The 26,046-nt window shown below is 41.6% G+C and overlaps 1 protein-coding gene across 5 annotated transcripts in view; it reads left to right on the forward strand.

The window, feature by feature from the left end:
• The window catches only part of CEP192 (centrosomal protein 192), a 223,014-nt gene that overhangs the window by 48,950 nt on the left and 148,018 nt on the right, over positions 1-26,046 (forward strand). For all 5 annotated transcript variants that reach the window (XM_075826454.1, XM_075826456.1, XM_075826457.1 and 2 more), the window contains one exon: positions 22,761-22,920. In XM_075826454.1, coding sequence (XP_075682569.1) covers positions 22,761-22,920 — 160 coding nt within the window. The remainder of the gene's footprint in view (positions 1-22,760; positions 22,921-26,046) is intronic.

Below are 26,046 nucleotides of genomic sequence, written 5' to 3' on the forward strand. Positions count from 1 at the left end.
ACTTTGATCGGGCAAGTGAATGGAGCTGTGTTGTAATACTATGCAAAGCAGGCTGCCGAGAGAGTCACTCTACAGGAAAACGAGAGGAGGGCGAGTAGGAACTGATGGCATATCCTAGCGATATTACTGTATTACAGATCTGTGTTTTTATATGGAGCTGTAAATCCGCGTGCATAGCCTGATATGGACCCATGTTGTGCCTCTGATTTGTGCAGACTTGTGTATTTTTGACCAAGCCTGAAAAGGCCCTGATGACAAGTGAAATGTTTTCGTTATAGACCCTATACCGATATACCGTACCGACAGGAGTCTTCCCTTCCTATTAATCTTGTAGAATTGAGAGACATTTTTCTGTGCCTCCTGCACTAGACTCAGTCTCTGTCCGGACATCCGGTGAGGGTTCAAACGGACAATGGCACCACTGTGGCTTCTCTAAATCACCAGGGCGGCACTCGCAGCGCCGCAATAATGGAGAGACTTCCTAGTCTTGGCGGAAGTCAACGTTCCAGTTCTCAGTGTTTGACATTCCTTGGTCGACAAATGGGTCGCAGACTTTTAGTCGTGAAAGGGTGGAACCCTGGGAGTAGTCATTTCACCAAGATTTCTTCGACCAAGTTTGTCTCGGGTGGGGTTAGGGCTGGGCGATTAATTAAATGTATTAGTTTGGCATTTAAAGTCAGTACGATTTTAGATTTGCCAGAATCGTGAAATCATTACAAGCCCCGCTCCCATGACCGAGAAAAAAGGTTTATTAACAGGCAGGCGTTCTGCACATCTACATCACTGAATGCGGAAAATGAACAGGAGCCGCAGTGAGGTGGACTGGGGTTTGCTAATTGTGTGTTATACTGATTCTAGAAAGTGTTTATACGGCGTCCCGTTCTCCCATTCAGTTCCTGCTGCATTCCAAGGCTTAAGAAGATATAGGGTGGATGGTAACTGAAATGGTTTTCGTTCTCTTCAGTTATGATAATGCCGAAGCAGAGAGCGGTGTCAGTGGAGGAGCTTCAGTGCTGGCGATGTATAATGCAGCGGGGGTATACTAGATCTGTTTTGTGCTGATGGTAATCTATTACAGTTTCTGTGTCTGAGACTTGCCACAGAACTTATGTCCAAAGAGCAGTTATAAATCACATGCAGACTTTAGGGGTAATTAATCAACCTTTCTACACCAGTTTTCTGGCGTGGTCACAATTTTCTATGCAAATTGCGGCTTTTAACCTTTTTGTGCCACCCACGACACCTTTTGTAAAAAAGGGGCGTGGCCTCTGGGAAAGGGATGGTGACCACAGCGGCGCAACAAATTTATTGTAATGTAAGCCAGGCTAATTCTAACTTAAGGACATGTTAAGGGCGTACGTCTGGAGCTTTCCTGGCGTACACGCAAACTGTAGGGAAAAAGTGATGTGAAGCGGGTCTTATGTGATGTGAATGGGGCCTTATTTTTCCTTAGGTATCACTGTTCTCCTGCTGCTTATATATGCACCACACTGTTTATACTGTGCATTGTTCACGATCAATACACCATATATATCCGCTTTTCTTCTTTTTTTTTTTAGTTTAATAAAAATAAGAAAATAGAGATTCAAATCAAAAATCGTGACCCTGTTGGCCGATGTCTTGTGGCCCTTACCTCAGTCCCAACCTATCTCGGGGACCTCTGTTCCACCAGAACTTAAGGTCGCTACGTTTTACTGTTTAAGCCGCTGTTCTGAGGGTTTTTTTTTTTTCAGAGCATGTCATCCTCACTATGCTTAAGACTAGGAAAATGTCTGCCTCCATTTACCATCGTACATGGAAGGCTTACCTTGGCTGATGTAAGGATTGCAAGCCCCCCCCCCCCTTGTGTTTTTCCTAGTCTATCCTTTTTACAGAGTGATTTGGATCACGGTTTAACGCTTGGCTTTCTGAAGGGCAGGTGTCCGCACTTTCCATCTTGTTCGGTCCGCCGTTGGCGTCTAAAGCTAACATTAAGTATAGTCTTGCATTATATATGACGTTATAGTCTTCCGATCCCCTTGTGGGATGTCTTACAGTCGACTCCATTTAAACCCTTTAGAGAGATGTCTCTTGCTATCTTGGTAGGTGTTATTTCTGGTTCCGGTGACTTCCATCCGGGGGCCTCTGAGTTGGTGGCGCTCTATTTTTCTTTTTTTTAGACCGAGACAGTCTAAAAAAGAAAGTCAAAGGTTTTTGCTTTCAATAAACCTAACCTAAGAGAAAAAAAAATTGCATGGCAATGAGTTGATTACCATAGCAAGACTCCTTGAACTGCAGATGAAAAAGTCCATAATGTAAATGAATACGATTTCAGGGAGTGTAAATATGGCGGATAACCTAAGAACAAGGATATTTCCTGCTGTTATGCATAAAAAAAACATACTCTACACATCATTCATATGCGCTTTCTATCCCATCCCATCCCCCACATCCAGCATAGTCAGCTGGACAAATCATACCGAGGTCAAAGAAGTCTCCAGGCAGTGTCCAGATCATCTCAAATTCCTACTATTATATAACGTTTGATAAAGAGGCACATATTTATTTACAAGTTGAAGCCAGTGTATCAGAGTTGGTGCCTCTGTGGCCTTCCTGGCCATAATAATGACTTTTCTGGCACTGAAAAAGGTTTTGTAATAGCCTTGTACTACATCATTCATAATACCCAATTGGCATATCTGAAGATATGTGGAAACTTAAAGGGAACCTGTCACCAGCATTTCACCTATTGAACTTTACTTCTCCCTCACTGGCCGCTGCTATAAAAAGTTCATTGCCGTTATCCCCGCTCCTAAACTCCTCTTCCGCCTGTAAATATCGGCCTGCAAACGTTTTGCGCCTTTTATTGTAATTATGCGGTGTCCCTTTGTGCGCACACACCAAAAGAGGACATCAATGCACAAGCGCAGGATTTTGTGTGCTGGGGGAAGGCGAGGAGCTGTCAATCAAAAGTAAGGAGGCGGAGTAAACTCGGAAAGACTTGAGGAATGAAGATATGACTCTTTCCAAACGAAGATATGACTCTTTCCAAACGAAGATTTGACTCTTTTCAAATGAAGATCTGACTCTTTTCTGCTCATTAGCATATGATGTGGGAACACTAAAACGCTAAATACTAAAGCTACAGAGCCGACTAAGAAGATAATTATAGGTTATATAGAAATGATTTTTCACCCACTACCACCAGGTATAGTCGGTTTAATAGGTGAAATGCTGGTGACAGGTTCCCTTTAAGTGATTATGAAGGAATTCAACAATCTCCAACCAAAAGGGTGAGGCTTTAGTCCACAACTGCACACACTGGAGGTATGTTTCCACTGCAGGCTGGCATAATAAAACGGAATCTTAAGCCTCGCCAGCGTGTAATATATCCGGTTAAGAAACCTGGATTGGATTAGAAAATCCCTAGAGCTCACCACAGAGTTAAACGAAGTTCCACCTCCCTCCACTCTTCCTCAGATAGGTCAGGAATATCTCTATGCCACCCAAAGAAGGCTCTATCAAAGGGTATAGGCCCCACAGATTGTAATAGGGCATATATTAGCGTAAGGGGTTTAGGGAGGCCTCCATAGCCTCCAACTTGGAGAAGCCCAGTACAGGTGTCATTGAGCCAAATTGAGCTACAAATGCACGACCTTACTGGAGCTAGTGGAAAAAAGTTCTCTTGATCCCATGCCGATCCTTAAGTTCGGAGGACGACACAAAACCATTATTAGTAGAGTAGAGCTGACCCAGAAATGTAATCCCGGCTCCAGACTCAAAATGGGACAAACAGGGATTTGACCACAAAGGAGTTCTAAGAAATTATGGTGGCAGAATCCTTGAACATGGGTAATCTTCCAGACCCGAGCAACAATTTGAAGTGGGAGCACCGCTAGACAAGAAGGCTTGTATGTGTACAATAAGTTGGTGAGACTCTCATTGGAACTCATAAGTGCACCTGCAAAAGCAGTGGCAGCATTACTTAGGTCCAGGTCAATCCACCAACGTGTGAATATTAGTTGAGAACCCAAGTAATACAAATAAAGATTATGCGCTGCCTTCCCACCCACATGCTTAGGGGCCTGCAGAAGGCGGAGACAAAATCTAGGAGCATCTCCCAGCCAATAAAAGGAACGCTAATTGTCATCAAGGTTCCGAAAAAGCTTTTTTTTGTAATATCGGCCAGGTGTGAAACCGGTAAAGGAATATAGGGAGGTAAATCCTCTTAAACAGATTATTTCTGCCATACAGGAAAAGAGGGAGAGGCTGCCAAGTATTTAAGTTGCAGTTCAATGGAGGCTATCAGGGGGTCTAAGTTAAGCGCAGGGTAGTTGAAGAGATGGAGGAAGATTTAAAACCCAAAGATATTTAAACTAGGAAACTACCTGTAAAAGGACCGGAAGAGTCTGCTTGGGAACAGTGCAGCGGGGCGAGAGGAACCTTAACTGATTTAGACCTATTCACCATAAGGCCTGAAAATGCACCGAACGTCTCAGATTCAGTAGGGAAGCCAAAGAAGGACCATCGTCCGCTAGATACACCAGGGTGTCGTCAGCATCTAGGGAGACTCTCAATGAGGGAACCTCTATAAATGCCCTGTATAGTAGAGGATTGGCAAATAGCCAATGCTAGGGGTTCAATCACAAAGACAAACAGGGGTGGGGATAATGGTCAACCCTGCCGCCGGGTACCACGCTTGAAGGGGAAGGGTTCAAAAATATTAAGGTTCATTCTCTCTCGTGCACTGGGGCCCTCATATAACAAACAAGGGCAGTAAATCTGGGGCCAAAAGTCATATCCGTATCCTTCCCGGGCATAAAACCATTCTGGCCTAGTTGTATAAGGGAAAGGATAATCCTGTTCAGGGCCACCCTTAGGGGTGTGCGACCTGTGCGAGTGCACAGGGCGCTGCAGCCTCCCCTCACATAGGGGGTGCCACTGGGCAGGTTGTTTGAGCTGTATTTATCTGCTCCTCGTTACTCACTGAGGAAACAGGAGCAGCAAGAGATGAGGAGGAAGCTCCGCCCACAGCCCGTCCTGCAAGATGCCTGTGTGCTTGTCAGCAAGGCGAGATGGTAAGTGCCTATGTGTATTTACATATGTCTCTGTGTGTGTAAATGTTCCGGTATGTGTTGTGTGCCGATGTGTATATATGTCTATCCATGTGTATATTTTTTTGTTTGTGTGCCTGTGCAGGTATAGTTAACAGTGTGTGATCTGTGGTGTTACATAGGACTGCAGATAACATCTACTACATTATCTGTACTCCGAAAGCATACCTCCTAACTTTCAAGTGTCCCAAAGAGGGAGAACCCATCCATCGCATGTAGAGTCAAATTTTTCCCCTTTTAAGCCACACCTCTAATCACGCTCATACACACCCTCTTCAACCCACATCGTGTCCTGCTCCCATAGTGCCTCCCACACCGTATAATGCCCCCATAGCTGCCACCATACTGTATAATGCCCTTATAGCTGCCACCATACCGTATAATGCCCTCAAAGCAGCCACCATACAGTATAATGCCCCCGTAGCTGACACATGCTGTATAATACCCCCACAGCTACCACCATACACTATAATGCCCCTAGTGCCAGTGCCCACATATACAGTGCAAGTGCCCACATAGTGCCACACACAGTGTCCTCTGTAGATAGCAATTTAAAAAAAATAATATTTTTGAAATATATATATTAAAAATGGATATAAGAGCCATCTCCCACCTATGCTTTGTATTGCACTCAACTGTGGAATACCCATTATCCGAACATAGCTTTTGTTGTTGGTATTTTCCACATTATAACTGATGGCAGTCCAATCCTTGATGTCGTTTACATCTGTTGTGTTTTGTGTAAGTGATTGCTTGTTTTGGCGTTTTATTTCTTTCATCTCCTCCCCCTAATCCACATGTGCATTTAACCCCTTACCGCACCAGGACGTACCGGTACGTCCTGTATTGCAGTGCTTTAAGGCACCGGGATGTACCGGTGCGTCCTGGCTAAAAACTGTCACCCTGTCAAATGACAGAGTGACAGAACTGAGTCGTCAACTGTTTGACAGTTGATCGGCACAGTAAGACGGCAGGAGACCATTCACAGCGGTCCCTGGCCGGCGATTTCTGTGATTGGTCAGTCACAGCAGACTGACCAATCACCGCTCCATGAGAAGGTGTATGTGATGGCGCTGGCTCAGAAGCTGAGCCAGCGCCATCACCGCCGGTTATCGGCTGTCCGACACCCCGCTGTAACGGCCAGGACCTGAGCTAGGCTCCAATCCGGCCGATTAACTCCTTAGATGCAGCGATCAAATCGATCGCTGCATCGAAGTGTCTTCTAGCCTGTCAGCAACCATGATGGTTGCCACAGGCGCGGGTGTCAGCTGTTTTTCACAGCTGACATCGTGCTCTAACGGCCAGGACCAGAGCTAGGCTCCGATCCGGACGATTAACCCCTTAGATCGCAGCCTATGATTGCCAATGGCAATCATTGGCACCCGCGGGGGGGGGGGGGTTCCGATGGTTGCTATGGCAACTAGATTAACAATCTCTTCCTAGTACGGAGGCCTGTTAGGCCCCGCCGGGAGGCGAAGCCTAACAGGCTTGCTGTCAGTGAATAGCTGACAGCTCGAATACACTGCACTATGTAGGTAGTGCAGTGTATTAGAATAGCGATCAGGGCTTCATGCCTTACAGTCCCCTAGTGGGACAAAAAAAAGTTAAAACGAGCTAATAAAAATGTTGTCAAAAAATAAGTCATGTTAAAAAAAACTAAAAAAACGAACAGCCTTTTTTCCCATAAGTATTTCATTACAGGCAAAAATGGAAAACATTAAAAAAAAAGGTACACATGTGGTATCCCCGCGTCCGTAACGACCCAAACTATAAACATCACACTATTTTACCCGCACGGTGAACACCGTAAAAATATTAAATAAAGAACGATTCCAGAATCGCTGTTTGTTAGTCACTACCCCTCCTAAAACAGAATAAAAAAGGGATCTAAAAGTTGTATGTACCCCAAAATTATAACCTTAAAAACTACAGCCCGTCCCGCAAAAAACAAGCCCTTCCACAGCTTTTTTGACGGAAAAATAAAAGTTATGGCTCTCAGAATATGGGGACACAAAAAATAAATAATTTGAAACAAAAGTGATGTTATTGTGCAGACGCTGCAAAACATAAGAAACTATCGCAGATACAGAGTACACTCTGAGTCCGGGACACCACCCAAAATCCAGAACTGTCCCGCTGTATTTTGGGACGGGTGGGAGGGCACTGTGTGTTATCTGTTGGGTTACATAGGACTGCAGGTAACATCTACTACATTATCTGTACCGTCTATGTGTGGGTATATATGGGTCTGTGTGTCTATATATGTGCCTTTATGTATTTGTATATATTCCAGTGTGTGTGTATGTATTTATATCAATACTCACACTGCCTTTATGTATGTACGGTATATATGTACCAGTATGTGCGTGTCTATATATGTGGTTCATTTTTGGTTTGTGGATGGCAGCAATACAGAGTCCTGCACAGCGTGCCGTCCAATTTAAGGCTGGCCCTAATCCTGCTTAATCTTATAGCAAGAATTTTTATGTCTGTGTTGAGGAAGGAGATAGGGCGATAGCTCCGTTTCTGACTCTTCACCAAAACAAGGCAGCGCTCTGCACGGTGCCCTCCTTTTTCCCCTAAAGTGCTTTTGGCCTCCAACATGAATGAGGATATTGTCTTGCAGTCTTTTTTTTGTTTTTATTCCAGTCATTCGAGGGAGTGTCGTCGTCCCCCCGCCCCCCCCCCACAACCTGATTGTTGTCTGTGGTCTGCGAATTTACCTTTCTATCACTACTTCCTTCCGGCAGTCAGATTCCCTCTTCATCCTTGCAGAGGGTCCCAGGAAGGGTTTGGCAGCCTCCTAAGGCCACCATAGCTCAATGGATTTGACTGATAGTTCTCAAGGCTTATTTTGTCCGGGGATTGGTTCCCCCTTTCCGGGTAAGGGCCCACTCTACCAGGGAAATTGGGCCTTCCTGGGCTGTGCACCATCAGACCTCTGCCCTTCAATTGTGCAAGGCGGCCACGTGGTCTTCTCTGCACACCTTTTGTCAAGTTCTACCAGGTGCATACCTACACATCTGCAGACGTTTGTCTGGGTCGCAAGGAATTGCAGGCATCTGTGAAATAGCTGACCATGTCCTTTGTTCTGTTCCCGCCCCTGGGGACAGCTCTTGGACTTACCACGTTCTGTGTACCCCAATGTAACGAATGAGAAAACAGGATTTTTTTGAGTATTCGCCGTAAAATCCTTTTCTCATCCAGTTCATTGGGGGACACTGCTCCCATCCGTTTGTTTCATAGTTACATAGTTAGTACGGTTGAAAAAGACACATGTCCATCAAGTTCAATCAAAGGAATGGGAAAAGGGAAGGTAAAAATTTCTACACATAGGAGCTAATATTTTTTTGTTCTAGGAAATTATCTAAGCCTTTTTTAAAGCCATCTACTGTCCCTGCTGTGACCAGCTGCTGCGGTAGACTATTCCATAGATTCACAGTTCTCACAGTAAAGAAGGCTTGTCGCCTCTGCAGGTTGAACCTTTTTTTCTCCAGACGGAGGGAGTGCCCCCTTGTTTTTTGAGGGGGTTTTAAATGGAACAGGATTTCACCATATTTTTTGTATGTGCCATTCATATATTTATATAAGTTAATCATGTCCCCCCTTAGTCGTCTCTTTTCAAGGCTAAATAGGCTTTTAATCTTTCCTCATAACTTAGATTCTCCATGCCCCTTATTAGCTTCGTTGCTCTTTTTTGTATTTTTTCCAACTCCAGGACATCCTTTCTATGAACTGAAGCCCAGAACTGAACTGCATATTCTAGATGAGGCCTCACTAAAGCTTTGTAAAGTGGTAATATTATATCCCTGTCCCGCGAGTCCATGCCTTTTTTTAATACATGACAATCTTGCTGGCCTTTGAAGCAGCTGATTGACATTGCATGCTGTCATTTAGTTTCTGGTTTACAAGTACACCCAGATCCTTCTCAACAAGTGAATCCCCCAGTGTAGTCCCCTTAGGACATATGATGCATGCAGGTTGTTGGTACCCAGATGCATAACTTTACATTTATCTACATTAAAACTCATTTGCCAACTGGATGCCCAAACACTTAGTTTGTTTAAATCCGCCTGCAATTCACGAACATCTTCCATCGACTGAACTATATTACATAGCTTGGTGTCATCTGCAAAAATAGAAATCGCTCTATTAATCCCATCCTCTATATCATTAATAAATAAGTTGAATAATAGTGGTTCCAGCACTGAACCCTGGGGTACACCACTTATAACTGGGGACCATTCAGAGTAGGTATCATTGACCGCAAACTCTCTGGATACGGTCCTTGAGCCAATTTTCAATCCAATTACAAACTATACTTTCTAAACCTATAGTCCTTAATTTACCCGATTTTGTATTTTTCAAATGCCCTTTTTTTTTGTCATGTATTGCTTTTTTTTATTGAAGGTGTAAGTCATGTGGGGTTTAATTTTAGTAATTTATACTTGTTACCTATGAGTAATTATAGTGCAAAATGTATTCCTAAAGTAGATTTGAAAATCTCCCATTTATCATTTGTTCTATTATTTGACATTAGTTCTTCCCAGTCTATATCCTGAATTGCAGCCCTCATCTTGGGGAAATTGGCCTTCTTAAATTTAAGTGTTTTTGCCCTCCCAGCCTGTTTTTTTTTTGTTTTTTTTTTATACAGCATAAGTAAAATGTAACTATATTGTGATCACTGTTAGGGTATGTTCACACACTAGCTGGCTTTTACGGCTGAAATGACAGCCTGTTTTCAGAAGAAAACAGCTGCGTCGTTTCAGCCGTAAATGCTCCTCCTCGTAATATATGAGGCGTCTGTGACGCTCGTATATCTTGAGCTGCTCTTCATTGAGTTCAATGAAGAACGGCTCAAATTACGTGGCATAGAAGTGCCCTGCACTTCTTTGCCGAGGCAGTCAATTTACGCGTCGTCGTTTGACAGCTGTCAAACGACGATGCGTAAATTACAGGTCGTCTGCACAATACGTCGGCAAACCCATTCAAATGAATGGGCAGATGTTTGCCGACGTATTGTAGCCCTATTTTCACGAACATTGACATTCCCAACAATCCCTGCATTATTAGAAATGACCAGATCCAACAGAGCTTCACCTCTAGTCGGGTCTTCCACAAACTGGCCCATAAAATTTTCCTGCAACAGGTTGAGGAAATGTCTCCCCTTTGCAGTTGTAGCCGAACAATGACACCAATTAATATCCCGGTAATTTAAATCTCCCATTATCACTACTGTACCCGCCTGCGCAGCCTGCTCCATCTGTTTACATAGCTGACCTTCCATCTCCTCAGTTATATTGGGGGGGGGGGGGTCTATAGATTACACCAAAAGTAAGTTTTTTTCAGTGTATAGATAGATAGATAGATACTTTATCCCAAAAAGGGAAATTGGTTCACAGTTGTAACTCCCATTTACAGTACATATAATAAAAAAGCATTCTGACACATATTATAAAGTGCAATAGCCTTTGGCATAAAACATCTTAAATCGTTCTTTACTACATCGAAATTGTAGCAATCTATCACTAAAACAGTTTTGTTTATAGATTTAAAATATGTAACGAATGCAGCTCCTCTACTTTAATTGCACTAATCTTCCTTAACCCCTTCAGGACACAGCCTGTTTTGGCCTTCAGGACGCAGCCAATTTTTTCAAATCTGACATGTTTCACTTTATTGGTAATAACTTCGGAATGCTTTTACCTATCCAAGCGATTCTGAGATTTGTTTTCTCGTGACACATTGGACTTTATGTTACTGGCAAAATTTGCTCGATACATTAAGTATTTAATTGTGAAAAACACCCAAATTTTGCGAAAAATTGCAAAAATTAGCATTTTTCTAAATTTATATGTATCTGCTTGTAAGACAGATGGTAATACCACACAAAATTGCTAATTAACATCCCCCATATGTCTACTTTAGATTGCCATTGTTTTTTGAACATCCTTTTATTTTTCTATGACATCACAAGGCATAGAACTTTAGCAGCAATTTCTCACATTTTCAAGAAACTTTCAAAAGGCTATTTTTTCAGGGACCAGTTCAGTTGTGAAGTGGATTTTAGGGCCTTATATATTAGAAACCCTTGATAAGTCACCCCATTTTAAAAACTTCACCCCTCAAAGTATTCAAAACAGCATTTAGAAAGTTTCTTAACCCTTTAGATGTTTCACAGGAATTAAGGCAAAGTAGATGTGAAATTTTCAAATTTCTTTTTTTTTTTTTTGCAGAAATTAATTTTTCATCTATTTTTTTTTGTATAACACAGAAAGTTTTACCAGAGAAACACAACTCAATATCTATTGCCCACATTCTGCAGTTTTTAGAAATACCCCACATGTGGCCCTAGTGCACTTATTGACTGCAGCACAGGCCTCAGAAACAAAGGAACACCTAGAGGATTTTGGGGCCTCCTTTTTTATTAGAAAATATTTTAGGCACCATGTCGGGTCTGAAAGGCTCTTGCGGCGCCAAAACAGTGGAAATCCCCCAAAAGTGACCCCATTTCGGAAACTATACCCCTTGAGGAAATTATCTTGGGGTATAGTGAGCATTTTGACCCCACAGGTTTTTTGGAGAAATTATTGGAAGTAGGCCGTGAAAATTAAAATCTACATTCTTTCAAAGAAAATGTAGGTTTAGCTAATTTTTTCTAATTTCCACAAGGACTAAAAGGAGAAAATGCACCACTACATTTGTAAAGAAATTTCTCCCGAGTAAAACAATACCCCACATGTGGTAATAAACGGTTGTTTGGACAAACGGCAGGGCTTAGAACGGAAAGAGCGCCATTTGGCTTTTGCAGCTCAAATTTAGCAGGAATGGTTTGCGGAGATCACGTCGCATTTGCACAGCCCCTAAGGGACCAAAACAGTGAAAACACAAAAAAAGTGACTCCATTTACCAAACTACACCCCTTGAAGAATCCATATAGGGGTGTAGTGAGCACTTTGAACCCATAGGGGTTTCATAGATTTTATTAGAATTGGGCAGTGAAGAAAAAAAAAAACCTTTTTTTCCAATAAGACGTAGCTTTAGCTCAAAATTTTTCATTTTCTCAACAAATAAAGGAATAAAAAAAAAACAACATTTGTAAAGCAACTTCTCTGGAGTACGGACATACCCCATTTGTGGTCATAAACTGGCGTTTGTGCACACGGCAAGGATCAGAAGAGAAGGACCGCCATTTGGCTTTTGGAGCACAGATTTTGCTGGATTGGTTTCTTGACACCATGTCACTTTTGCAAAGCTCCTAAGGTGTCAGTACAGTGGAAACTCCCCAAAAGTGATTCCATTCACAAAACTACACCCCTTGAGGAATTCATCTAGGGGTGTAGTGAGCATTTTGACCCCACAGGTGTTTGATAGATTTTATTAGAATTGGGCAGTGAAAATGAAAAAAAATCCTTTTTCTTCAATAAGACGTAGTTTTAGCTGAAAATGTTTCATTTTCTCAACAAATAAATGAAAAAAAGCACCACAACACTTGTAAAGCAACTTCTCCTGTGTACGGCAATACCACATATGTGGTCATAAACGGCTGTTTGGGCACAGAGTACGGCTCCGAAGGGAAGGAGCGCCATTTGGCTTTTGGAGTACAGATTTTGCTGGATTGGTTTCTGGGCGCTATGTCGCATTTGCAAAGTCCCTGTGGGACCAAAACAGTGGATCCCCCCCAGAAGTGACCCCATTTTGGAAACTACACCCTTCAAGGTATTCACTTAAAGAGGCTCTGTCACCAGATTTTGCAGCCCCTATCTGCTATTACAGCAGATGGGCGCTGCAATGTAGATTACAGTAACGTTTTTATTTTTAAAAAACGAGCATTTTTGGCCAAGTTATGACCATTTTTGTAATTATGCAAATGAGGCTTGCAAAAGTCCAAGTGGGTGTGTTTAAAAGTAAAAGTCCAAGTGGGCGTGTATTATGTGCGTACATCGGGGCGTTTTTAATACTTTCACTAGCTGGGCGCTCTGAAGAGAAGTAACATCCTCTTCTCTTCAGAACGCCCAGCTTCTGACAGTGCAGATCTGTGACGTCACTCACAGGTCCTGCATCGTGACGGCCACATCGGCAGCAGAGGCTACAGTTGATTCTGCAGCAGCATCAGCGTTTGCAGGTAAGTCGATCTTACCTGCAAACGCTGATGCTGCTGCAGAATCAACTGTAGCCTCTGCTGCCGATGTGGCCGTCACGATGCAGGACCTGTGAGTGACGTCACAGATCTGCACTGTCAGAAGCTGGGCGTTCTGAAGAGAAGAGGCTGTTACTTCTCTTCACAGCGCCCAGCTAGTAAAAGTATTAAAAACGCCCCGATGTACGCACCTAATACACGCCCACTTGGACTTTTACTTTTAAACACACCCACTTGGATTTTTGCAAGCCTCATTTGCATAACTACAAAAATGGTCATAACTTGGCCAAAAATGCTCGTTTTTTAAAAATAAAAATGTTACTGTAATCTACATTGCAGCGCCTATCTGCTGCAATAGCAGATAGGGGTTGCAAAATCTGGTGACAGAGCCTCTTTAAGGGTGTAGTGAGCATATTAACACCACAGGTGATTGGCAGAAATTGGTGTGCACTCGATGTTGCAGAGTGAAAATTGGATTTTTTCTATAGATATGCCAATATGTGGCGCCCAGCTTGTGCCACTGGAGACACACACCCCAAAAATTGTTAAAAGGGTTCTCCCGGGTATGGCGATGCCATATATGTGGAAGTAAACTGCTGTTTGGGCACACTGTAGGGTTCAGAAGGGAGGTAGCGCCATTTGGCTTTTGGAGCGTGGATTTTGCTTGTAGTAGTTTTTGTTTTGAGTCTTACTGGTGTTTCCGTTTATAATGTGCGGGTACATGTAAGCCGGGCGGAGTATATAAGGGGCATAGTCAGGTGGTATAGTGGGGTAAACAAAAACAATAAAATAATCCATAGATGTGTGTTACGCTGTGACACTCCTTTCTGCACAGGCCGGTGTCGCACTGATAAACTGTGTCCTTTCTTATCCCCCTTTTGGTCCACACTCCGCACCTTTGCAGTTTGAGGAATTTTGCTGAGAAGTGTTGTCCTGGTATAATACGGGCACCCTCGCTTCCAGCAGATATGTTTGGGCCCTCCCCTTCCTGGTTCCCTAATTTTAGGGGCCTTGATAATTCGCCACTTGAAACAGAAGAAACGTTCCCCTCGGGCCGGCACATCTGCATATTTTTATTTCCTGGCTTATTGGAGCCTTAACTAATTTTATTTTTTCATAGACTTAGTGGTATGAGGGCTGTTTTTTTTGCGGGACGAGCTGTAGTTTTTATTGGTACCATTTTGGGGTACATGTGACTTTTTTTTTGATCACATGTTATCCTTTTTTTTTTTTCTGGGAGGCCAGGTGACCAAAAAACAGCAATTCTGACATTATTTTTTAATTCTTTTTATACAGCGTTCCCCACGCGTTATAAATTACATGTTAGCTTTATTCTGCGGGTCAGTCCGATTCCGACGATACATAATTTATAGAACTTTTTTATGTTTTACAACTTTTTGCACAATAAAATAACTTTTGTAAAGAGAATGGATTTTTTCTGTCGCCATGTTGTGAGAGCCATAACGGTTTTAATTTTTTCGTTGACGGAGGTGTATGAGGGCTTATTTTTAGCGAGACGAGTTATAGTTTTTATAGGTACCATTTTTGGGTACATGCGACTTTTTGATCACTTTTTATTTCAATTTTTGGAAGACAAAGTGACCAAAAAATAGCAATTGTCAGTATTTTTTCTTTTTTACGGCGTTCACTGTGCGGAATAAATAACATTTATATTTTTATCGTTTAGGTCGTTACGGTCGCAGCGATACCAAATATGTATGGCTTTATTATTTTTTTCAATAATAAATGACTTGATAAAGGAAAAAGGGGGATTGTGTTTTGTGTTATTATTTGAAACTTTTATTGTATTTTTAAAACTTTTTATTTTTACTTTTTTTACACTTTTTTTTTTTCTTTAGTCCCACTAGGGAACTTGAAGGTCCAACTGTTTGTTTGATGTTCTAATACATTGCACTACCCATGTAGTGCAATGTATTAGAACTGTCAGTTGTTCACTGACAGCAAGCCGATCAGGCTCCGCCTCCGGGCGGGGCCTAATCGGCTAACGTAATGGCAGATAGGAAGCCTTTGTTAGGCTTCCGGTTGCCATACCAATCGGCCCCCGCAATCGCGTAGCGGGGTGCCGATGTTGCTATAACAACTTAAATGCGGCAGTCACTATTGACTGCCGCAATTAAGGGGTTAATCGGTTCGGATCACCGCTGTGATCCGACCCGATGTTTTCCCCCAGTACTAAGGCTGCTAGTAGCCGCCTGTACTGGGAGATGCCGGGCTGCGGGGAGCGTCTGTGTGCTCTGTTAGGAGCACACGTGGATTAACGGGCTGCAGGCACAACGACCAGCTTTGCAACCCGTTAATCTACGTGAAGGGGTTAATAACCTTTTGTTTAATACCTCCTCAAATAACGGCACCTCACTAACCATGATCGCTTTTCCCTTTTTGATCACCACCTTTAATTTATTCTTTTCCGCTTCTCTGATATTACCTCCCTAAATAACGGCACCATAAAATATAATGGTAGCGACCACAGAGTTATAAAACATTAGCATAATTTTATTATACACATTAAACGAGCGCAAATTACGTAAATAATACAACCGGCTCATTGCCTTTTTGTACACCTTTTCTGTATTCTCGATCCAATCCAAATTCTGGTCCAAATATTTGTACGAACGCACTCTCTGCTCTTCCTGATTTAGAATAGACTGTCTCCTTTTTTCCTGCGTAAATCGATAATCATTTCTTGTGTTTTCCCAATATTTCATTCCAACCCATTATCCACACTCCATTTAACAATTTCAGATATCACATCCCTATATTCTTTATCACAGCCTCCCTTTACCGCCCCAAAAATTACAGAATCATCAGAGAATTTCTGCAGATGACAACTTCCAGTATTGTACCTTAAATCTGCCGTATATATCGCAAATAAAAACGGCGATAACAGTCCCCTGTGGTGCTCCAATATCACTTATTTCTATCCTCGATGTACATTCCCCACTATGCACACACTGGGGGCATCCCCTTAAATAATCAGAAAGCCAGTTAGACACTCTAGAGTTAATTTGCATTCCTTCCAATTTATTTTCCATTAGGTCCGGCCTTATAAAGTTAAAAGCAATAGAAAAGTAAAAAAAAAAATAACTCTCACTATCACCCCCTGCGTCTTCAAAAAAGTGAGCCCTATGTAAAAAAATATAAAACTGCGTGCTCCACCCAAATTCTACGTTTATAAGCTAACTGTAAAGGATCCTCGTGTTCTACCACAACTGATTTAAGGTACGCTAACATCAGCCTTTCAAATACCATCATATGAGAAGTTAATACCACTGGTTGATCACCCACCCTCAACGGTTTAGCTATTTTAGGAATTGGGACTATACGAGATGTTTTCTATACTTTCGGTACTTTTTCCATCATCAAACTCCAATTATATAAATCCGCTGTTATTTCACACAATGCATCAGCACAAGTTTTTAGTACCCTAGTACTAATCCTATCCGGGCCTGGAGCCTTCCTTAGACTTAATTTTTTTTAACTGTTCTCCCACATCGTCCGCTGACTCAATAAAAACCCCAGTACCACATCCATCTCCATCTTGCATCATCTTTTCAGATCATATTCGATTTTAATCTTACGATCCACTATACCATCTCCAACATTTGAAAATCTGTTAAAATAATCATTCAATTCATTTAATTTTTCCTCATCCATATCGACTATCTTTTGTTTGTTCTTCATCCCTGTTATGGCCTTCATTCCTAACCAAACCTCACTCACATTATTTTTAGCAAGTTTGAGCTCCAGTTTCCTTTTATATGCCTCCTTACTTTCTTTTATTTTATACTTCAACTCACTTTTCACTATTTTGATCGCTTCATCATCCCGATCTCTCTAGGCTTTTTTCTCTCTATTCCGTAACTCCTTGAGATCCTTTCCTACCCATTGTGTGTCATTTTCAAAACACTTCACTTGCACCTGAGGTACGATTATATCAGTGCAAAAGTTAATATAATATGTTCTGTAACCTCATTAATATCGCATCCGTCTACCCCAACGCCAAAAACGCCCAAATCCGTTACTTCAAAACAAGCTTTTAACCTCTCCTCTCTTTCCTTGGTCCATTTTCTTACATGTTTCATTTCAACCAGGTTTGCTTTTACAATTGGGCAATATACAGGCCGACCTAATACCAAATTATGGTCCGAACGACCCAACGGCGGTAGTTTATCGGTACGATATGCTTTCTTCATGTTGGCATACAACAAGTCCAGCGTTCTGTCGCCTCTTGTTGCACCTTCCACATACTGCATAAAATTTGGTAAGACAAATCAGTGACACATGATTAAAATCCCCTGTTAATACAAAAAAACAGTCAGGATATACAGTTAAGATACCTGATATTACAGATGATAAAACATCACACGCCACTTTAGCGTCCCCAGACGGCGGAATATACACCACCCCCACCATCACAACATTAAATTCCCTCGGCAAGTAATATGGTCTTATTCCCACCACAAGCAATTCAATATCGATACTACAATAAGTCTTTTTAACAGTGATGTGCCCTGGATGACACCATTTACTATTACTATGTACAGTACCACTCATCGCCCTTTTTCTTCCCTGTACTCTCAAAGTCTCTATCCGCTCTTACTAATTAGAACCCTGGAACTTCAATACTCGCATCGGTTATATCACTGTGGAGCCACGTCTCTGTAAAAGCTAAAATACTACACTCCCTCACATCACGAACATACATCCCCATTGCAACCAGCTCATCCATTTTATTTCCTAGAGACCTCACATTCCCCATTAGAACAGATGGAAGCGCCGGTTTTTACCTCCTTCTTTTTGCCCGTACCTTATGGCCTGACCCTGCACCCCCTAAATGGCCTCCACACATCCCTAGGAATCCTCACTAATTTAGTAATACCTTTTGGCACATCCTTGCGAATCTGCATTAGCTCTCTCCTTGAATATTTAATCAAAACAATGGTACCCCTGTTAACAGCCGCAGAAAAAAAAATCGGTGCCTGTTTAACCCCTTCAGGACTGAACCTGCTTTGGCCTTGTGGATGCAGCCAATTTTTTTCAAATCGGACATGTCACTTTTTCGTGGTAATAACTTGGGAATGCTTTAACCTATCCAAGCGATTCTGAGATTTTCTCGTGACATATTGTACTGTATGTTAGTGGAAAAATTTGATCAATAAATTCAGTATTTGTTTGAAAGTCACCAAACTTTAGAGAAAATTTGCAAAAATTAGCATTTTTCTAAATTTAAATGTATCTGCTTGTAAGACGGAGTAATACCACACACAATAGTTACTAATTAACATTTCCCATATGTCTACTTTATGTTGGCATCGTTTTTTGAACATCCTTTTAGTTTTTTTAGGACGTTACAAGGCTTAGAACTTTAGCAGCAATTTCTCACATTTTCAAGAAAATTTCTAAGACCTATTTTTATAGGTATTAGTTCAGTTCTGAAGTGGCTTTTGTGGGCCTTCTATATTAGAAACCCCCATAAGTCACCCCTTTTAAAAACTGCACCCCTCAAAGTATTCAATACAGCATTTAGAAAGTTTCTTAACCCTTTAGGTGTTTCACAGGATTAAAGCAAAGTAGAGGGGAAATTTACTAATTTTTTTGTCGGAAAATCCATTTTAGCCCATTTTTTTTCTTTAACACAAAAGGTTTTACCAGAGAAACGTAACTTAATATTTATTGCCCAGATTCTGCAGTTTTAGAAATAACCCATATGTGGCCCTAGTGTGGTAATGGACTGAAGCACAGACCTCCGAAGCAAAGGAGCACCTAGAGGATTTTGGGGCCTCCTTTTTATTAGAATATATTTTAGGCACCATGTCAGGTTTGAAGAGGTCTTGTAGTGCCAAAACAGTGGAAACACGCCCAAAACGACACCGTTTGGCAAACTACACCCCTCAAATAATTCATCAAGGGGTATAGTGATCTTTTTAACCCCACAGGTTTTTTGCTGAATTTAGTGGAATTAGTCCGTAAAAATGAAAATCTAATTTTTTTGCCCCCAATAAAACGTAGAAATTATCAATTTTTACAAGGAATAAAGAAAAAGTGCGCCCCGAGATTTGTAAAGCAATTTCTCGTGATTACGGCAATTACCCCGTTTGTGGTAATAAACGGCTGTTAGGACACATGGCAGGGCTCAGAAGGGAAGGAGCGCTATTTGGCTTTTGTAGCTCAAGTTTACTCAATTGGTTTTCGGGTGTCAAGGCGCATTTGCAAAGCCCCTGAGGGACCAAAACACCCCCCAGAAGTGACCCCATTTGGAAAACTACTGCCCTAAAAAGAATGTCTAGGAGCATAGTGAGCATTTTGATCCCATAGGTTTTTTGCTGAATTTAGTGTAATTAGGCAAAACTTCAATTTGTATTTTTTTTATACGGCGTTCACCGTGCGCTATAAATGGCATATTTAATTTATTCTGTTGGTCTATGCGATTACGGCGATACCATATGTATATAGGTTTTTTATGTTTTACGCTGTTTGCACGATAAAATCAGTTTTAAAAAAATTATTTAGTTGTGTTGTGTCGCCATATTCTAACAGCCACAACTTTTTTTATTTTTCCATCAGGAAAGCTGTGTGAGGGCTTGTTTTTTGTGGAACAAACTAGTTTTTATTGGTACAATTTTTGGGTACATGCGACTTTTTGATTCCTATTTATGCAATTATTTGACAGCTGAAGTGACTCCGGTATAGTTTTTTTATGGCGGGATAAATTACATTATTTTTTTATAGTTCAAGCCGTTACGAATGTGGCGATACCAATTATGCATAGTTTTATTTTATTTTTTTTCATATTTTTGCTCATAAAGGACTTTATAAGGGAAAAAGGGCGATTTTTCAAATTTTACTTTTGTACATTTATATTGTAGCTTTTTTTTTTTTTTCTTCTTTTAGTCCCAATAGGGACTTGAAGATCCAATTGTTGGATCGTTGTTATAATACCTGTCAGTTTCACACTGAGAGGATGTATATTAGGTCCTTCCTCCAGCAGGACCTAATCACCTTCCATAGATGGCAGTCCGGAAGCCTTTATTAGGCTTCCGGTTGCCATAGCAATCGGCCCCCGCAATCACGTAGCGGGGTGCCGATGTTGCTATAACAACTTAAACGTGGCGGTCGCTATTGACTGCCGCATTTAAGGGGTTAATTGGTTCGAATCACCGCTGTGATCCGACCCAATGTTTTCCCCCAGTACTAAGGCTGCTAGTAGCAACCTGTACTGGGAGATGCCGGGCTGCGGGACCGCCTGTGTGCTCTGTTAGGAGCCCCTTTATATTAACTGGTTGCAGGCACAAGGACCAGTGCTGCAGCCCATTAATCTACGTGGGGTGGTCGGGAAGGGGTTAAAATCCGCGAACAGTTCCTTTTTTCCTCCAGGATACTGAGGTCCCTTTGGACTTCCAAAGTCCTGAGTGTCAGCTATCTCCATGGAATAACCAGATGTTTTAGGGTCCGATGAAAAATCAGATTCCCCCAACTGCATCCTCAATAACCATAGTACTGGAAGTAAGGAAAACCGCGTTTGGCAAAAAAAGGCCTCCTAATCCCTCCATCCTTTTTCGTACTGGTTGCCTCATCAATCCCGGCATGGGCCCCTCTGTCATTGCTGGCAATGAAAGGTCAATGGCGGACAGTCGCCTGTAGCCCATAAAACAGGCTCCTGTATGTTCATGACAAATCCGTGATACAGCCCCCGATATCTCCACTAGCTTCTATTGGACAGTTGTTGATACTGACCCCCTCCCAAAGCAACTTTCACCTCTCCAGCAGGCCTCCAGCAGATTACCCGATATTCTCCAGGCACCCAGCAATCTGTACTTATTGCCTTTATTCACAGTCACTTCTGGTCCGTGCTCTCTCACAGCCGGACCAACACTTCCTCCAGCTTCTTTCCAGGCACTCTGCTGTCTTTCACTGCTGGCCCCCTGCGGTTTAGGTCAGTGCACCTCCCTTTACCTCCCTTTTGTAATTCCACCCACAAGGTTTCAATCTCCTCACAATCTTCACCCACTATTCTCTTTCACACTCTCCTTCATATCACTTCTCACATACAGACATACACCACCACCTTTCCTATTTGTCCTGTCTTTCTGAAAAAGTGTAAAACCCTGTAGATTTACAACCCAATCATGAGAAGTCTAGCCATGTTTCAGCAACACCAACTAGATCTATATTATTTGGGAATTTTTATTTTCATTGCTGTTTTGTAACAAAATTAACTCCCAATCCCGTTGTCTAGTCCTCTCCCCACAGTCTGTTTCTCCCCCCACCAATATAGTCTGACCCCTCTCTAACCTGACTTCCCCTTTATTTTCTACTTTGACCTCCCTCCTCAGCCCTAGTTTAAATACTCTGCCACCCCAGCTGGAATTCACGCTTTTTAGTTTAGAGTTCGTTTAAGGGATTCCCCTCTCGTGTTTTGACGTACTTCTTACCTTGTATCTGTTTCTCATACTGTTGCGAACAGACTGAATAGCTCTGTGTCTATCGGCAGGGTATATCCTCTAGGAGTCACCTTTTTATTTCATCGTTTCAAGCCTACTAGTGGCAACAGCATTTACCCACTGTCCGTTTTCCCCAATGATCTGGACAAGAAAAGGATTTTACCATGAGTACTCAAAAAAAAAATCCTGTGTTTTTTCTTTTTGCCTGCACAGTTTGAGGGTAAAAATAAATAAATTAAGCCCCATGCACACGACCGTGGAAAAACTCTAACTGTGGACTGTAATACGGTACGCAATTACGGACGCGCCCGGTTCTATTGACCGCGGACACCTTTACGTAGCGCTACGGAAAGGTGTCCGTGCCATAGAACCGTGCCGGGAAATATGGTGCGTGTCCTACTTTTCGGATTTTGCGGGCAGTGCTCCCATACTTTGTATGGAAGTAATGGCACGAAAATGCTGCGCGTCGGCGGCCGGCTGTACCCGCAATTTCGGGCTGTGGTTATGGGCACAGCCGTGTGCATGAGGCCTTATTGAGTAATTTATTTCGACAGCGTAAATATAGAAAAAAAAGCATTTTTGGACGATTTAATTTTTTTTAGTTACCCTCTTGATTGCATTATCGGCTAAGTCCCCATTGATCACGCTGTGGTCACGGACCTCGGCAACGAAAGGGTTAAACGGATGGGATCGTAGGTCCCGGCAATCCTGGCCGTATTTATGAGGCTTCTCTAAGTACAGGAGCTGTTGGTAAGAACTCCTGCTTATAGAATGAGTGCTCATTGCTATGCACCGCCTTCAGAAGCTGCACCGCCCGCCTTCAAAAGTCAGTGGGTGGTCAGTAAGGGGTTTATACTGATTCAATGTAAATCTGAGAAATGATCATGTTCCATTGCACACTGTATTAGTGAGGTATCTTCCCATAAAAGCCTTGCTTCTAGGTAATAAATAATACAGTGCCTAATGCAGAAACCATACAGCGGCACTGGGATTGCCTACAGGTTTGTAGCATCGACCCATAGTATTTCTTTATTTTTTTATTTTATTTTTTTATTTTTTTTGCAGGATGATGAACAACATAGACCAAGTTTTCGTCCAGGCTTGGAAGGTGGCAGCTCAGAGGAGGAATCTTCAAACGAAATACAAAGTGTTCCTTATGATATGTTGGCTTGTAGACAGTCTGCAGAAGGCTATGTTTGTTCACCTGGAGAGTCATTGCCTGTTGGTATGTGCACTACTTTTCTCAGTGATAATGGTAAACGTGATCTATTAATACCATTGGGTTAACCTACGTACTATGATTAGTGTTAGGGTCCTGTCATAGACCTATTGTTTCTCTATAGTGTAATTTCACCTGTACATTAGTACTCTTTAACCCCTTAGTGACTGTGCCCGTTTTAGCCTTAAGGACTGGGCCATTTTTTTCCCAAATCTGACTTGTCACTTGAAGTGGTAATAACTTTAGAATGCTTTTTATTTTTTATTTTTTTCAAGTGTTTGAGATTTTCTCGTGACACAGTGGTAAAATTTGGTCGATACTTTCATGGTTTGTGTGAAAAACACAAATTTAAAGAATTTGCAAACATTTGCGTTTTCATAAATGTAAATGTATCTGCTTGTAAGACACAGTAACACCACACAAAAGTTACTAGTTATTGTTTACCATATGTCTGCTTTATGTTTGCATTGTTTTTTGAACGTCTTATTTTTCTAGGATGTTACAAGGCTTAAAACTTTAGCAACAATTTCTCACATACTCAAGGTTTCATTATATTCATATAACAATTCATTATTGTTTCTGGCTAACACGGTACTGCACTATTTTTTTTACTGTACTTCACATATTCAAGTAAATTTCAAAAACCTTTTTTGAGGGTTCAGTTATGAGCTGGTTTTGACGGCCTTCTATATTAGAAACCCCCTATAAATCATCCCATTTTAAAAACTGAACCCCTGAAAGTATTCAATACGGCATTTAGAAAGTTTCTTAACCCTTTATGCATTTCATAGGAATTAAAGCTTAGTGGAGGTGAAATTTACAAATGGCATTTTTTTTTTTTTTAGCAGAAAGTCCGTTTTAATAAAAAAAATTCTGTAACACAGAAGGTTTTACCAGAGAAACACAACTCCATATTTATTGCCCAGATTCTGCAGTTTTTAGAAATATCCCACATATGGCCCTAGTGTGTTAATGACGAAGCAGCAGCCTCAGAAGCCAAGGAGTACATAGAGGATTGTGGGGCCTCCTTTTTATTAGAGTATATGTTAAGCACCATTTTGGGTTTAAAAAGGTGTTGTGGGGCCAAAACAAAGGAAATACCCCCCCTAAAGACACCATATGGCAAGCTACACCCCTCAAGGAATTTATCAAGGGGTGTAGTTAGCACTGACCCCCACAGGTTTTTTGCTGAATTTATTAGGCAAATAACAAAAACATAGATTTTCATTTTCACTGCCTAATTCCACTGTCATTTTAGTTCAGATTTTTCCATTTTCACAATAGATAAAGGAGAAAAAGAATCCCAACATTTGTAAAGCAACGTCTTCTGAGTACGGCAATACCTCATATGTGGTAATAAACTGCTGTTTGGACACACAACATGGCTCAGAAGGGAAGGAACGCTATTTGGCATGCAGGCTTTGCTGGATTGTTTGTCGCATTTGAAAAACCCCTGAGTACAGTGGAAGCCCTGAGATTACAACATTTTGGAAACTACACTCCTCAAGGCATTTATCATTTGCCAGGACAAGACCGCTCAGAAGTGAAGAGCACCATTTGAGGCCTATTTTGGTGATTTTCACAGCATTGGCCCACAATTGCAAGGCTCTGAGGTCAAATAGTAAAACAAACCCCCAAGTAATGACCCCTATTTTAGAAACGACACCCCTTATGCCACTTTAAGGGGTGTAGTGAGCATTTTAACCCCACAGGTGATTTTACATTAGAAATTAATGCACAGTGGATCGTGCAAAGTGAAAATTGAGTTGTTTTTTTTTCCACCGATATGCCATTTTAATGCACAATATGTTGTGCCACTGAAGACCAATGCCTCATAAACTTTTAAGCCGGTTCTTCCGGGTATGGAGATGCCTTATATGTGGACGCGAACTGCTGTTTGGGCATGTTGTAGGGCTCTTAAGAGAGGAAGCGCCACTTGACTTTTGGAGCGCAGATTTTGCTTGGTGGTAGTTCTGTTTGGGGTTTTACTGGTATTTCAGTTTTCATATGTAAGCTGGTCAAAGTAAGTCAGGGCATAATAAGAGGGCATAATAATGGAGTAAATAATCGCTGATGCGTGGCCAGCGTCTCACTGAAATTGTGCCCAATCTTATCCGCTTTTGGAAAGCCCTGCACATTTTGTCGCTATAAATTTTTTTTACATTTTGTTTTCTCCATGGGATTTATGAGAGGGTTTATTTGTTGCGGGACAATCTGTAGTTTTCATTTGGTACAGTTTTGGGGTACACTTAATTTTTTTTTTATTTTCGATTTCATTTTTTGGCAAGCAAGGTGACCAAAAACGATCTATTCTGCCTTTTTTTTTTTTTTTTTTTTTTAACATAGTGTTTACCGTGAGCTATAAATGACAATTTTACTTTATTCTGCGGGTTGATACACATAAGGCGATACCATATGTATATAGTTTTTCTATGTTTTACGGCTGTGTCGACGAAGAAATAAAAAAAGATGGCTTTTGGAAGGTGGGGAGGAAAAAACTCAAATTGGCTGTGTCATTAAGGGGTTAAGACGTTTTTATTTTTTATATTTTTTTTTAACAAAATTTTTTCAAGTCGTATGTACCCAAAATGGTATTAAATAAAAATGACAGCTCACCTTGCAAAAAACAAGCCCTCATACTGTTCCATTGACGGAAAAATCAAGTTATGGCTCTCTGAATATGGTGACCATTGTTTTTTTTTGTTTTTTTAACAGTTGTTTTTATGATGTTCTACAAAAGAAAAGTGTGTCAATTTATCGCCGTATTCGTATTGACCCTCGATGCAGGAGTCACTATTTCCCCTCTTCCCCCATTCAACGCTAAAATTTTTCCCAGTTTATCTTTTGGTACAATAGAGTGCCATTTAAAAACTACAACCCTTCCTGCAAAAAAAAACCCAAAAAAATGGTGAAAGGTGTAACCTTTATGGCATATCCACACTAGGGATGCATCGAAACACAGCTCAGTATAGTAACACATGAATGTATGAGAGCGGGGCTGCTGCTGTGTAATACAGCCATTGCCCCGCTCCTGACAAGTGCGTGCCGACAGGATGATGTGATGCGGCCAGCGTTGCACTAATGAGCGCCGGCACTGAAGACAGAACATGGCGGGCGCACTGCAAAACACCC

The sequence above is a fragment of the Rhinoderma darwinii genome, chromosome 5 (genome assembly GCF_050947455.1).
Source record: "Rhinoderma darwinii isolate aRhiDar2 chromosome 5, aRhiDar2.hap1, whole genome shotgun sequence".
In the NCBI taxonomy this organism is placed as follows: domain Eukaryota; kingdom Metazoa; phylum Chordata; class Amphibia; order Anura; family Rhinodermatidae; genus Rhinoderma; species Rhinoderma darwinii.